Genomic DNA, 13,632 nt, shown 5'->3' on the forward strand with positions numbered 1-13,632 from the left:
AGTGCTCGGGAACTACTAGGGATTGAATCCGGGTCTGCTGTGTGCAAGTCAAGTGCCCTACCTGCTGTACTATCTCTTTGCTCCTGCCAAATGAACTTCTACCACTATGGATGAGAGTCAAACTATTTCCCAGTGACCCCAATCTGAGGTCCCAGATCCTTTCCTTCAATCTGAACCTGGGCAGACACCTTGGGGTGCAGAGCAGTGAGCACAGTGAGTGTGGGGAAGAGAGAAGCCTCAGTGCTCTCAGGACTCCTGAGGGCATGCAGCATGAAAGGCTTCCCCTGGCCCCACAGGGCCCCCAGGTCCACCAGGAATGGTTCTGGGCTCCTGGCATGACCCAGGGTGGCCCCACAACAATGAGAACAGAGTGAGACCTCACTGGACAACCACAGTCACTAACTGACTGCTGCAGACACATTCTGCGAGACCCTTATGCTTGTGACCAGATTAGCCTGGAGGAGGCAAAGAGCCAGGCCAGTGGCCAGTGTGTGAGACTGGCTCTACCATGTGCTTACTGTGTTCTTGGCTGCAGCACTAACCACATCTCTCCAGGAATGGGGACAAGAACCATACTTCCTTCACAGTATTACTGTGAGAATCAGACTTAATACAAATAAAGGTGTTCAAACCAGTCCCAGGCATGTGTGATTATACACACATACGTACAAACTGATAAGCACAGGCATATGTTTTGGGAAATATTCTTCACAATTCTCTTTTTCTTTCAGGAGGCAGACCTTTAAACAGGTTAACAATTGAGGTTCCTACTGTTGTCCCCACACAACAACTGCCTAACTCAACAGCTTCATTAAGATTCTCTGCAGAGGAGCTGGAGCAATAGCACAGCGGGTAGGGCGTTTGCCTTGCACACGGCTGATCTAGGTTCAATTCCCAGCATCCCATATGGTCCCCTGAGCACTGCCAGGGGTAATTGCGGAGTGCAGAGCCAGGAGTAACCCCTGTGCATTGCTGGGCATGACCCAACAAGCAAAAAAATAAAAAATAAAAAAGATTCTCTGCAGAGATACCAAACAGCAAAACTTGCAGGCACTCTGGTGCTGGGCTGAGAACTCGGGTTTTCTCACAGTGGGGGCGGGCAGCTTCCCCCTACTGCCCCATACTTCTAGAAGCCCTGGTAGTCACACCCACTTCCCACAGCTGCTACCATGTCAACTAACCCACCCACAAGTCCTGCTCTTCAAACTAAATCTCCAAGGAGATGTAAGCCAAGCAAACAGCTGAAATTCATGAGCACACAGGTCCCTGGCTGAAAACTCTGGGGTGCCCTGGGGTGGGGTGGGGATGAGTCTCAGCCCTGCCAAAACTCTGCAGTCACACTTATACAACACTGCTGCTGTCACTACAACGACCCACTCCACAGCTCCATTGAGGATCTCTGCAGATTCATCCCCATTCTACAGGTCCTTAAGTTTCTGTACTGTGAGGCTGTGTATGTGTATGAGGCTGCGTAACACCTCCAAATGATTTCCCTTTCCTACTCTGTTAGAGAGACGATCTCATCTGGCACTCAAAGGTCTTCACAGTGCAAGTCAAATTCATAGAATTGTCCAGTCCCACCACCCATGCCTTTTTGTGTACATTCTCTACGCTATTTGCACATCAGGCACCATATTCCCTTTGCACTGGTTTTCTGTCTCCCTTCCCCTGGTTCCCTCTGTCTCACTGTGGACCTGCTTAGTAAGGAGTGGGAAAAAAATGGCTAAGTGTTTTCTACCAGGCCACGTCATGCTTCCACCTCTGTGTGAATCTGCCTAGATCTTGGGGAACCAAACATGCAGAAGAGTATATTATGTGTCCATCTAGTTACAAAACTCTATTGATGCTTGGCAGTAGAGGTTAAATTCCTTCACAAACTGGCTGTATTCTCTGTTAAAACTAAAAAAGGAAGCCCACAAAGGAAAACCACAGGCCAAGACAAACACCAGCAAGTGGATTCTCTTTGGCCCTCACAAGGTATAGGGTGTAGAGATTTTAAGGATGTCCGGAGGTCACAGGCCTGCAGTGGAATCCCCGCAGTGGTGGGTGATGGGTGGACTTAGTTCCTTTTCTTGTTTTGGTGCATGTGAAGTAACTTTCATTCACCACTGTTTCACAATTTTATATGTTGTTTGCAGGGACTGTATTATTTTTCAAGGCCTAGCATGCACAGAGCTTTTCCCTTGAGTTTTGCAGCTAGCACCTGGCAGTGCTAACAGGCTACTCCTGGCTCTATGCTCAGGAGTCACTCTTGGCAGGGCTTGGTGCCAGGGACAGAAGCAGTGTTGTGTGGAAGGCAAGTGCCTTCCCCACTGCACCACGACTTGCAGAGGTTCTTCAGTGTGCCAGAGAATGCTTCCTTTGAACTCACCTAGCCAGTGCCACCTCAACTTCTAACCCAACAAGAAGTGTAAGGATAAGAAGTATCCTTATACTTCCTTTCTTCTCTGGCCAGATTCCCTGATCTATGAGGATTTAGCTTGAATGATGACTGCCTTAAACTGCATTTATTTTAATTTGACTTTCTGTCGGACTTGCCTGGGATCAAGGGCTCCCAATCCTGTTCATTTGTATGTGCTATGCATGCACCTTGTGAAAAAAGATATGAACATGCTTGCTGAATTGGGCTAAATTTAATATTTTTCATAAAAATGCATAAGCATTTTTGGGGGCATAAGCATTTCACTACTGATTACGATTATGTTCTGCTTGATCTCATCAAGGACTCAGCAAAGAATGCAATGGAAGCTGTTCAGAAATGCTTATCAGATGCATAGGAAAGTATTTAATGGCAAAATGGCATGGAGTCTAGGACATGCTCTAAATTCTTCCAGGAGAGAGAAACCAAAGGAGATAAAGATGTAGGGAGAGACAGAGGGAAGGGGAGATAGAAAAGAGAGCAGGGGAGTAAGGGAGGGATGGGGGAGAGGGAGAGAGAAGAGAGAGGAGTCTAGAGGAGGGAAGAGAGATGAAAGATGTAGGGAAAGACAGGGGGAAAGGGAGATAGGAAAGAGAGCAGGGGAGGAAGGGAGGAATGGGTGGGAGAGAGAGAGGGAGAGGGAGAAGAAGAAGGAGAGGGAGAGAGGGAGAGAGAGAAGAGTCTCGAGGAGAGAAGAGAGATGAAACAAGAGAAGCAAAATATTGACAGTTGTTGAAGATGGCAATTTAACTTCTGTTAAATTTCTGTTCCAACAGTAACAAACCAGCCATTCAGCCATGATGGAAGCCACTTCACACAACACTAAAGCCAGACAGCCAGAGCATGCTGGCTTGGAGTTGCTAAGGTTCTGTGAGGCAAGAATTTGCTCCCTAATCTGGCTTTTGGGGGCATGTGTACATCTCCGGAAGTTACAGCCTTGCACAGCACAACCTTCCCCCAGAGAAACATATTTCCTCAGCATTAGTTATTAAACTCCTTTGTTACAACTTTCAAAACAAGGAGAGTTTCTGATCCACTGGCTCATTTGCAAAAGCTATTTCGTACCTACTGGGTGCAAGGGTCTGAACTGGAGGCTTCCACATAGACTAGCTCCTTCTATTTAGAAGGAAGGTATTACTGCTCCACTATGCAATGAAAATGAATGGCATTAATCAAGGATTTTTTAGATGCTAGATTTCATGCTACATACTTTCCATTTGCATCTTTCTCCTTAATCTTCACGATTTTAAGAGACAGGAATTCTTTATTGCTTTGCTTGTTGTTTGGGGGCCACAGCCAGCATGCTCAGGGCTTCCTCATGGCTCTGAGCTCAGAGATCACTCTGGGAGAGCTCAGTGATGCAGGGGCTCCAGTCTGGGATGGGTGCATGCAAGGCAAGCACCTTACCTGCTATACAACCTCTCCAGCTTAAAGAAGACAGAACATCTTTTCACGAATGTTTCCTAAATAAACAAACAAAAAAGAAACAAACAAAGTCCAGAAGAGCTCCCTCTAAAGACCATGGTCTTACAAAGCGTGTGAGAGCAGAATTACAGGCAAGACTTTGGCTGTGTGACCTAGGTACCAGAAGGACCATACAGCACCACCTCATCACATGGCTGTAATGCCTTCTCAAGTCAGCTGCATGCTGGAAGGCTGAGAATAATGACAACTGCTAAGGCACTAATTCTGTACTGTGCACAACTGGTCCTCGCCTTAATACCCCCTTTGAAGCTTAGTTAAGCTGGCAGACCTAATTAGGTGAGTGAGCTGCATGTACAAGGGAGAAGCCACAGGGGAAGGAGTGCCCGCTGAGCTAAGGGAGATTCTAGTTTCTTGAACTGGACAGATGCTAAGGAGGCTGCCACAAAGCTATGTGCCAAAGAATTGCCATTCTTGGCGTACATAACAATTCATTCTCTAAAACTCTAAGAGAGAAGGCAAGACAATGAGCATTTGAACAAAGGGAAATCCATATCAAAACATCATTGAGAGGGGCTGGAAAAATAGTATAGTTGGTTGGGCAATTGCCTTGTATGTGGCCAACCCAGGGTCAATCCTTGGAATCCCATATGGTCCCCTGAGCACTACCAGGAGTGATCCCTGAGCACTGAGCCATGAGTAAACCAGAAGAAGAAGAAGGAGGAGGAGGAGGAGGAAAGAAAGAGAGGGAAAGAAACATCATTGATATATTATCTCACACCACTAAGTATAGCACATATCAAAAAGTCTGACAAGAGCCTATTTGGTGGAGTTGTGGTGAGAAAGGACTCCTTATCCACTGCTGGAAGGAATGCCATCTGGTTCAGCCTCTTTGGAAAGCAATATGGAGGTCTATCTAAAAGATAGTAACAGAACTCCCATTCAACTCAGTGATCCCACTCCTCAGCCTCTATCCCCCAAATACAATAATATTAATGTGAAAGGACACATACACACCCTTGTTTATCACAGCGCTTGTATAAAAGTCAAGTTGTGGAAACAACCCAACTACCCAGCTACAGATGAATGGATCAAGAAGCTGTGATATATATACACAATGGGACACTATGCAGCTCTAAGAAAGTACAAAATCATGCAATTTGCTGTGACATGGATGGAACTAGAGGATATTATACTGAGTGAAGTTAGAAGGAAAGGGACAGATACAGAATGATCTCTCTCCTATGTGGGACTTAAAGATAGTCAAAGCAACAAAGGGCCAAAGACAATACAAGGAGAGAATTGGTCCACAAAATTGAGTTTGTGGGGGTAAGGCTAAAAGGATGGGGCACTGGGGCCTTGGGAGAAGGAGGTGGGCACACTGGGGATGGGTGTGCAGTTGGAATTATGTGCACAGGAGATCATCATTAACAATATTATAAATCACAGTACCTAGATTAAAAATTAAAATACATTCTCACTGCAAAAATATAAATTAAAAATTTAAAATATAGAAGGCAAGAAAGAAGCTATCATTTGTGGGGGACACTTTGTCCCAACCCTGTTGGGCCATGATGATGAGGCAGCACTTTGAACAATGACCATGTCATGATTTGCATGGGATGTGACTGCCTGAGTCTCACATCAAATTCAGGCAGCAGTTCTCTCTTCACACTCACTCACCAGTCCCAGGGAAAGAAAAGGGAACAGTCAGATTTGGGAGCTAAGGGCAGGAAAGGGGCTGTGTGTGGTCAGCTCAGCTCAGTCCCTTCTAGGGAGCAATGCTTCAAGGACTAGCCTAATCCTAGTTCCACTATGTCCTAAGAGAAATACCAACATCCTACTTGGATAAGAACTTGGTGGGGAACTCAAATTATAATGCCACACAACTGGAACTTATGCAGCATTACAAACCAAGATGACTTCAAAGATGGGGTTTAAAAATGAACTTGCTAGAAAAGAATCTGATCTATAAGGAACCTCCCCCAGTACCAAGAAATCCTCCTCATTGACACCATGAAAACGTGTTGCACACATAAGCACTCATCATACTAAGCAGTTTAGATGCATTTTCTCATGAAACCAATAAAACCAACCACAGACTTCTGAAGTGACACCTCAGGGTAGCATGCTTAGAACTTTGGTGGTGGGCAGGACCCCACCATAATACACTTGCTCTTCTGCCTTCAGAGACAACCTTGGAGTGACGACGATAAAGGATGCCTGTAAAATCATGCAGATCGAAACCTTCTCTCCCAGAGATGGCACAGAACTCTGAAATCCCTACCAAGTACTTAGCAGATTAACAGCCCCTCTTAAAGGAAATAATTATCTTCTCCCGCAGCACACTGCTGAGAGGACCTGGGATAAGGGGTGAGCCCGGGTGTGTGTGTGTGTGTGTGTGTGCTGGGAAGGAGGTAGGGATGAGAATGAAACGTAGGCTGCTCTCAGTATCTGTATTGAAAACCATAATGCCCAAAAGTAGAGAGAATGGGGGAAACTGTCTGCCATGGAAGCAGGGGGAGGGTTGGAAAGGGGGGGTGTAATACTGGGGACAATGATGGTGGAGAATGTGCACTGGTGGAGGGATGGGTGTTTGTTCATTGTATGACTGAAACTCAAACATGGAAGGTTTGTAACTGTATCTCATGGTAATTCAATAAGAAAGAAAGGAAGAAAGGAAGGAAGGATGGAAGGAAGGAAGGAAGAAAGAAAGAAAGAAAGAAAGAAAGAAAGAAAGAAAGAAAGAAAGAAAGAAAGAAAGAAAGAAAGAAAGAAAGAAAGAAAGAAAGAAAGAAAGGGAGAGAGAAAGGGAGAGAGAAAGAAAGAAAGAAAGAAAGAAAGAAAGAAAGAAAGAAAGAAAGAAAGAAAGAAAGAAAGAAAGGAAGGAAAGAAAGAGAGAAAGGAAAGAAAGAGAGAAAAGGAAGGAAGAAAGAAAGAAAGGAAGGAAGGAAGGAAGGAAGGAAGGAAGGAAGGAAGGAAGGAAGGAAGGAAGGAAGGAAGGAAGGAAGGAAGGAAGGAAGGAAGGAAGGAAGGAAGAGTACACTGTTAACCCTTGAAGGCAGAACTTACCTGCTTCCTCCTGCTCTGGACCAGACACCCATGGAACCCTCTGCAATAACACCAGAGTCAGGCTCGAAGCAGAGTGATTAGCATCCCACTCTGGCCAAGGGCTCATTTAAAGACATCTGATAGCTAAGAGACAGCTTAATATGCAGATTAAGCAGTCATTCCTCCAGATTCTCCACAGTTTTCACCATATACTAAGTTGATTAACACAAAGGATCACTTGTCCCCCAGAGTAGCACAGCTTCTTATAGAAACTTCCTCACACACTTGAGATTTATGCCCTCAGCTTTTGCAGAAAGTGGATATAAAGATCTATTTAAATAATCACATAGAGCCTTTTGTAAAGGAACAGTTGAAAGCACTGTCCATTATGTTATCCAATGTTCCTTAAATAAAAAAGCAAGATCAATTCAGTGCCAAAAAAAAGTTTTGTCTCTTTGTTAGAGTTTTTCTTTCTGCAGAGAACTGTATAATCACATTTCTCTTGACCCCAATGCTTTAAAACTTTGGAGATATATTTAGTACTCAAATATAGTCACCAATTCATCCCAAGTACAATATATATTCTTCAATATTATTTTTTTTACTCATCTGGATCTTGATTTTCTTATTTTGTTTTATTGGTTTTTTAACCACACCCAGCAGTGCGCAGGAACTGCTCCTAGCTCAGGGGACATGAGGTGTTGGGGATATTGATTCCAGGCCTCCAGCTTGCAAAGCATGTGCTCAGCTGGCTGACTATCTCTCCTGCACCTTGATTTTATTTTCTATGTTTTCTGCTTTGAATCATGCTTTATTTTGTAGAGCAACTTATATAATTGTTTTTTACCCTTGAAAGGTAGAACATAGGCGCTGGTGTGATAATACAGCTGGCAGGGCTCCTGCCTTGCATGGGGCCAACTCAGGTTCGAGCCCCAGCATCCTGTTTTGTCCCCATAATTTCTGAGTGCAGAGCCAACAGTAAATTCTGAGCACCACTGGGTGGCTAAGAAACAAGAGGGAGGACATAAATTCAAAGTAAAAGAGTTTTCTACCCTTGTAAGATAGAGAAGGGGCCAGGATGACAATAATAACTGGATATGATCACACTGAACAAGAACATACTGGATAACCTTTCAGTATCTGTACTGTAAACCACAATGCCCAAGAGAAGGGAGGGAGGGAAAGAGAGAGAGAGGGAGAGAGTGTGGAGAGGGGGAGAGAGAGAGAAGGAAGGAGAGAGAGAGGGAGAAAGTGAAAGAGTGAAAGAGAGAGAAGCAAAATGCCTGCCATAGAGACAGGCTGGGGGTGAGGGAAAATGGAACACTGGTGTTGGGAAATGTACACTGGTGGAGGGATGTTGGAACACTGAAACCAAATTGTGAACATCTTTGTAAAGATCTATCTCACAGTGATTCAATAATAAAATTTTTTGAGATAAAAAAAAACTTTCTACACTCTTAAAAAATCACCAAAGTCCTCCCAACTGCTACATGTAATATTAAAATTCACATCATGACAGCCTGAGTCTCACCATAGCTCTGAAAAGACTCTAATCGGTTTCAAATTCTCATACACTTGGTGTGCTAGTCCCAGGCAACTCAGGACAGGGTAGGTGGGCTAGCCTTTAGGACTCTGCCCTGTACTGTAAACCACAATGCCCAAGAGAAGGGAAGAAGCTGATCGTGCCAAACCAAGCATGATCTAATGACACCCAGCACACCCTGCACTTCCCTAGAAGTCATCCTCAGCCTTTTCCTTTTTTAAAATAAAAGCAGCAAAGATAAACATTATGGAAACCACTTTGGAAAAAGATTTTTTTGGTTTTTGGGCCTTACCCAGTGATGCTCAGGGATTACTCCTGGCTCTGCATGCAGGGGGAACTTATGGGGTGCTGGGGATATAACCTGGGTCATCTGCATGCAAGGCAAGTTGTTGTATTATCACTCCACCCCAATCTCTTTTTCTAAAGATGATTCCAGTAACATTTCCAGCTCACATGCCAGTAAGATGAGGGTTTCTTCTTCCACCCCTTTGAACTTGGGCACACCAGTATATGGTTTTGACTAATAGCAAACATTCCATGTTACACGTGCTGGTCCTGGGGGGGGGGCTCTGTCCTATGGGCACCTCTGCTTCCTGCCCATACAGCTGGGACAGGTCACCTGTGACACTGCCCTTTTGGTCACCCCAGCTAACTCCCATAGCCTCACATGGCACATGGCCTGAGATTCTTCCACGTGGCTCCATCCCTGCTGTGTACTGGACTCACCTCTGCGAGGCACTTATGCCATTGGGCTGTGCTAGATGAGGTTCTAGCTCTGCTCCTGTCCAGCTTATGGCCTGACAAGTACCAAGCAGCTACTCTTCGGAGAGTCCTTGGCATAGTGATAGAGAAGGTAATATAAGAGCAAGGAAAACTCCAAAACCAGGATAGAGCAGGTGGAGTGCTTGCTTTGTACATGGCCAATGTGAGTTGGATCCCTGGCACTTCCCAGAGGCGCTGAGCCTACCAGGAAAGACCCCTGAGTGCAGAGCCAGGAGTCCTGGAGTAAGTACCACCATCATGGCCCCCAAACTAATCAATAAGTGAGGAAGAGAAGTGGATGAATCTGGATCCCCCAATTCGCCCTGAGTGTGACTCTGAAAAGTACACATGTTGGCTGCTATCTGTGAGCCTCACCTTCTCATGCCCTTATTTTCAAAGGCCCCATGGATGGCTGACCCATGCCAGGGTCTTGCGTGGGTGTAGAGTGCCTACTCCTTGTAAAACACATGTGGGTTATGGGTGCCGGCCCCGTGTGTGAGCTGGGAAAGTAGCATTCACCTAGCCAAGGGTCTGGTACACGCAACAGAGTACCTCCTCCCCTGGTCCCTGACACTGAGCATCAGAGCTGAAGCTCATCCCACCACTCAAGCCTTTATTTCTTCTCTCCCTAGAGGGCCCAGCCACCAACAAATCCCTTCCCATTCCAAGAGCCCCTCCCAAACCCCCTCTGTTTCTCACCAGTGTCTGCATCTAGACCTGGTTTGGCTGCGATCGATACATGAGGTCTTCAAAGAGGCCCTTACATTGGAGTGCGGGCATGTTCAAAAGAGAGTCTCTTGGAGCCGCAGGCAAGAGGCAGGCTTGACGGCATGGCACAGTGCATCCAGGATCAGAGCAGTGAGATAGATTCAGCTCCACAGATGAAAAAAAAAATTCTTTTGTTGCTGACAGTATCTGTTTTATTTTGAAGATTGCTAAGGAGAGTTCTGGCTGGGCCAACATTGCTCCAGCTCAGTGCTACTGAGCACGGGCTCAGTGGCAGGAATCAAAGCTCACCATACCCACCCTGTGCCTCTGCTTCTCAAATCTCAGAAGAATCACTTTGCTACCATGGACAACTAACTGTTGCTTTGTCTCACTTTACATTGGGTGTAACTTCCACTTCTGCTCTTGCAACTGTTTTCCCTGCCCCCCACCCCTCCGTGGGTCAGTTCCTCATCTTTGGCCAAAAAAGCTTCATTCTCTAAACAGAGACTGTGCCACAAACCCCAGAACCCTACTGATGGAGAGCACGGGAAGCTGAGTCTGAGCAGGGGGTAGGGGGTATTGGTAGCATGAGACCACAGCCACTGTGACTGTCTGGCCTTGCAAGATCAGTGCAGAGCTAGAGAGACAACTCAAAGGGCAGCTCAAGGAGATGAGAGCAGGCAGGCCCTGGGCTTCGCCCCTGGTACCATAAGGTTCTCTGAGCACTGTCAGGAGCATCCAGCTAGGAGTAGCCCCAAGCATTGCTGGCATGACCCCCCCCCCATCTGATAAAGAAAGAAATAAAATTAAAATAAAGCTCTGGGGCCAGAGAGATAGCGCAGCAGGTAAGGCATTTGCCTTGTATGGGGCTGACCAGGGTCCCCAGCATCCCGTGATCCCCTGAGCACTGCCAGGAATCATTTCTGAGTGCAGAGCCAGAAGTGATCCCTGAGATCGCTGGCATGGGCCAATAAATACATAAATCAAAAAAATAAAGATGAACTCCATTCTATCCACTTGTCATCAATTGTGGGTCAACACTAAAATCCAACTTAGCCCAGGGAAAAGGGTGCTGGCAGGCTGGTCCCCAACTCTATACTAAGGGAGGTGGAACCACTCCAACAGGACACCATCATGGCTCAGTTTCCTTCCAACTGATAGACAGCAGAAATTATATAGATTAGTCAACCCGGGGGCAGGGGGTGCTGGGTGGGGGTGGTGGTACAGCATTTAGGAAACTAAGGGACAGTAAGAGAGAAGAATGAAAAGAAAAAACATGAGCATTATCCAACTAGCCAGTGGCAGCAAACTGGTCAGCAGTTATGAGGGAATTTAGGTGCCCCAGGCGGGTGGAGCAAACCTATTAGAAACCAGAGCCTGTGCAGCAGGAGGTATTGGAACCTAAAATCATTCAGGGGTTTCCCAACCTCCCTGTACTTCTGGAAGACCCGGCAGCCAAATATTTAACAGCCCAGTTCACTGCCCAGTTAAATATTCTAAATTTTCTGGAGCACACAGCTGCACTGGAAGCCATGCAACATGTCCAATCTTTACACACTGTCATCCCAGTAGGTGCACACCAGACTAGATGGGATGTAACACAGAAGCCAACCAATCTTGACTAATAAAAACATTAACACACAAGGCTTATCTTGCAACAGTAGCTTAGTAAAACCTTAGACAAGGACTTAATGTCCCCATGGTAAGATACAACAATTTTCACAATTTTTTTGCTACGGAAAATAATGCTTTGATCATTGTTAGCCACAGTGGTAACAAGAAATATAACATAAATTGTTGTGGGCCTGATACAAGGGGCAGGTGTGAGGGGTGATTGGGAAAATGGGGACAATGGTGGAGGGAAGGTGACAGAGGTGGTGGGACTGGTGTTGGAATACTGAATGCCTGTAACAAATCATCATGAATAATTTTGTAAATTATGGTGTTTGAACGAAGTGGAATAAAATCACTGAGGGTCTCAAGGGCTTTTGGTGGGAAAGAAGTGTATTCCATGAAAGGGAAGAAGCTTGCCAGGTGGCAACCCGTGGTTGAACATACTTAGGTGTCCCAAGGAAGGGAAAAGGGCCGAGTTCTTCCTCTGCCAAAGCTCTATTTCAAGAGTCATTCAGCAGCACCCAACCCTGCAAATCTCATCAACAAAAGTTCATACCATCCTCCCAAATGAGGGAACTGAGCTGACAGAGGCCATATTACCTAAACATTGCCCCGTGCCTTCCAGATTCAATTCCCACCAGTCTTGCTTTCAAGGAAGGGAAAATCATGCAAAACACAATGTTCCCTGACTCCACCACTGACGGATGATGTCCCAGCGGAGGAATGAAGCCATCCCTGTCCCACTCACCTTGCCAGGTCACCTCCACCTGATGTGGGGGGGAAGTGGTCTCTGCCACCTTGTGCCAGCTCCTGTTGTGCCCAGGGGCCCAGAGTGACACAACACAGAAATAATAGCCAGAGTTCTCTTTGCTAACATCTCGGAGCAGCAAGTGGTAGGAGCGTGGATCCACGTGGCTGATGGCAATGTGAGGAGAACTGTGCATGAGGGACTCCCGGTCCAGCCGCGCCAGCATGTGTGGGCCCGGCAGAGTGCTGTCAGGAGTTCTGCTGTAATACCACGTCACTTCAGGCCGCACGTCATCCGTTCGATCGGTGGTGATGTTACAGGCCAGGTCCAGCTCCGTGCCTTCAGTTACAGACATATTCCGAGCCACAGCTGCCTGGAGTGCTTCAGAAGTAGACAGACACACAGATCAGCTCATAATGTCTGTGCTTTTCACTCACCTCCCTCCCCTGAGAACTTCACCACCTTTTTTTTTACCTTATTTGCTGCACACGTAAGTAGAGGGGGCTGGAGAACTTTATGGAATGCATTATTGAAACCAACATTTCATGTCAGAAAGAATGTTAAGAGCAGCAAATGTTTACAGCAAATATTTACATGCCTAAACAATCTGTGAGTGACAGACTGGGATGTGTTTCATTTTACTGGAGGAAATGGCAGCACAGAACAATTTGAGTAACCTGTTCATGGCCAGCAGCTGGGTCATGGCCGAGCTGAGATGTGAATCCAGGGTGCCTGGAGGCTCTGCCCGAACAGTCACACTGTCATCTGAAACACCAAAAAGTGTGCTGGACATGGCAAGGAAAAAAAAAAGCACATCTTTCCCTTGGGCTATAATTTGGGTGATTTTATAGAGAAAGATGGGATGACTTCTAACAGACTGTCAGTCAGAGGTTGGAGGGGAGGGGCAAAGGGAGGTGAAACCAGGTTTTTGGTAAAAGAGGGCATACAGGAGGTAAGACACTTGGCCTGGCACATTACTGACCGTGATTGAATTCCTGGCACCGCATATGGTCCCCTTAGCACTGCAGGACGTAGTCCCACCTGCCCACATTCCCATGAAAGGAGGAGGAAAGTGAAATCAACAATAAGCCTTAGGAGTCAGCCTTCACAAGGGCTGTTCCTCTAGAAAGGCACACCTCAGAGGCAAGCAGGACACTCCAGGCAAAGGCATGGACTCTAAAACCAAGCTCAAATATTTCTGGCTTATGCACATACTGCCCTTCTCATCCTACATAATGAGACAGAGACTACATTTAGGTGAAGAATTTGGGGTCACAGTCTCCAGATGGATCTGGTTTCAGCATTCCTCCATCAAAGCCTTTTATATGGAAACAATTTTTTTCTGTATTCTGAGGATTTTTAAAA

At 46.1% G+C, this 13,632-nt stretch overlaps 1 protein-coding gene across 1 annotated transcript in view; it reads right to left on the reverse strand.

The window, feature by feature from the left end:
• Positions 1–13,632, reverse strand: part of PTGFRN (prostaglandin F2 receptor inhibitor) — an 81,892-nt gene that overhangs the window by 27,621 nt on the left and 40,639 nt on the right. Inside the window, exon 4 of the mRNA XM_055140227.1 lies at positions 12,268–12,648. Within this exon, the coding sequence (XP_054996202.1) occupies positions 12,268–12,648 (381 nt within the window). The remainder of the gene's footprint in view (positions 1–12,267; positions 12,649–13,632) is intronic.

Source organism: Sorex araneus, chromosome 5, assembly GCF_027595985.1.
Source record: "Sorex araneus isolate mSorAra2 chromosome 5, mSorAra2.pri, whole genome shotgun sequence".
Classification (NCBI taxonomy): domain Eukaryota; kingdom Metazoa; phylum Chordata; class Mammalia; order Eulipotyphla; family Soricidae; genus Sorex; species Sorex araneus.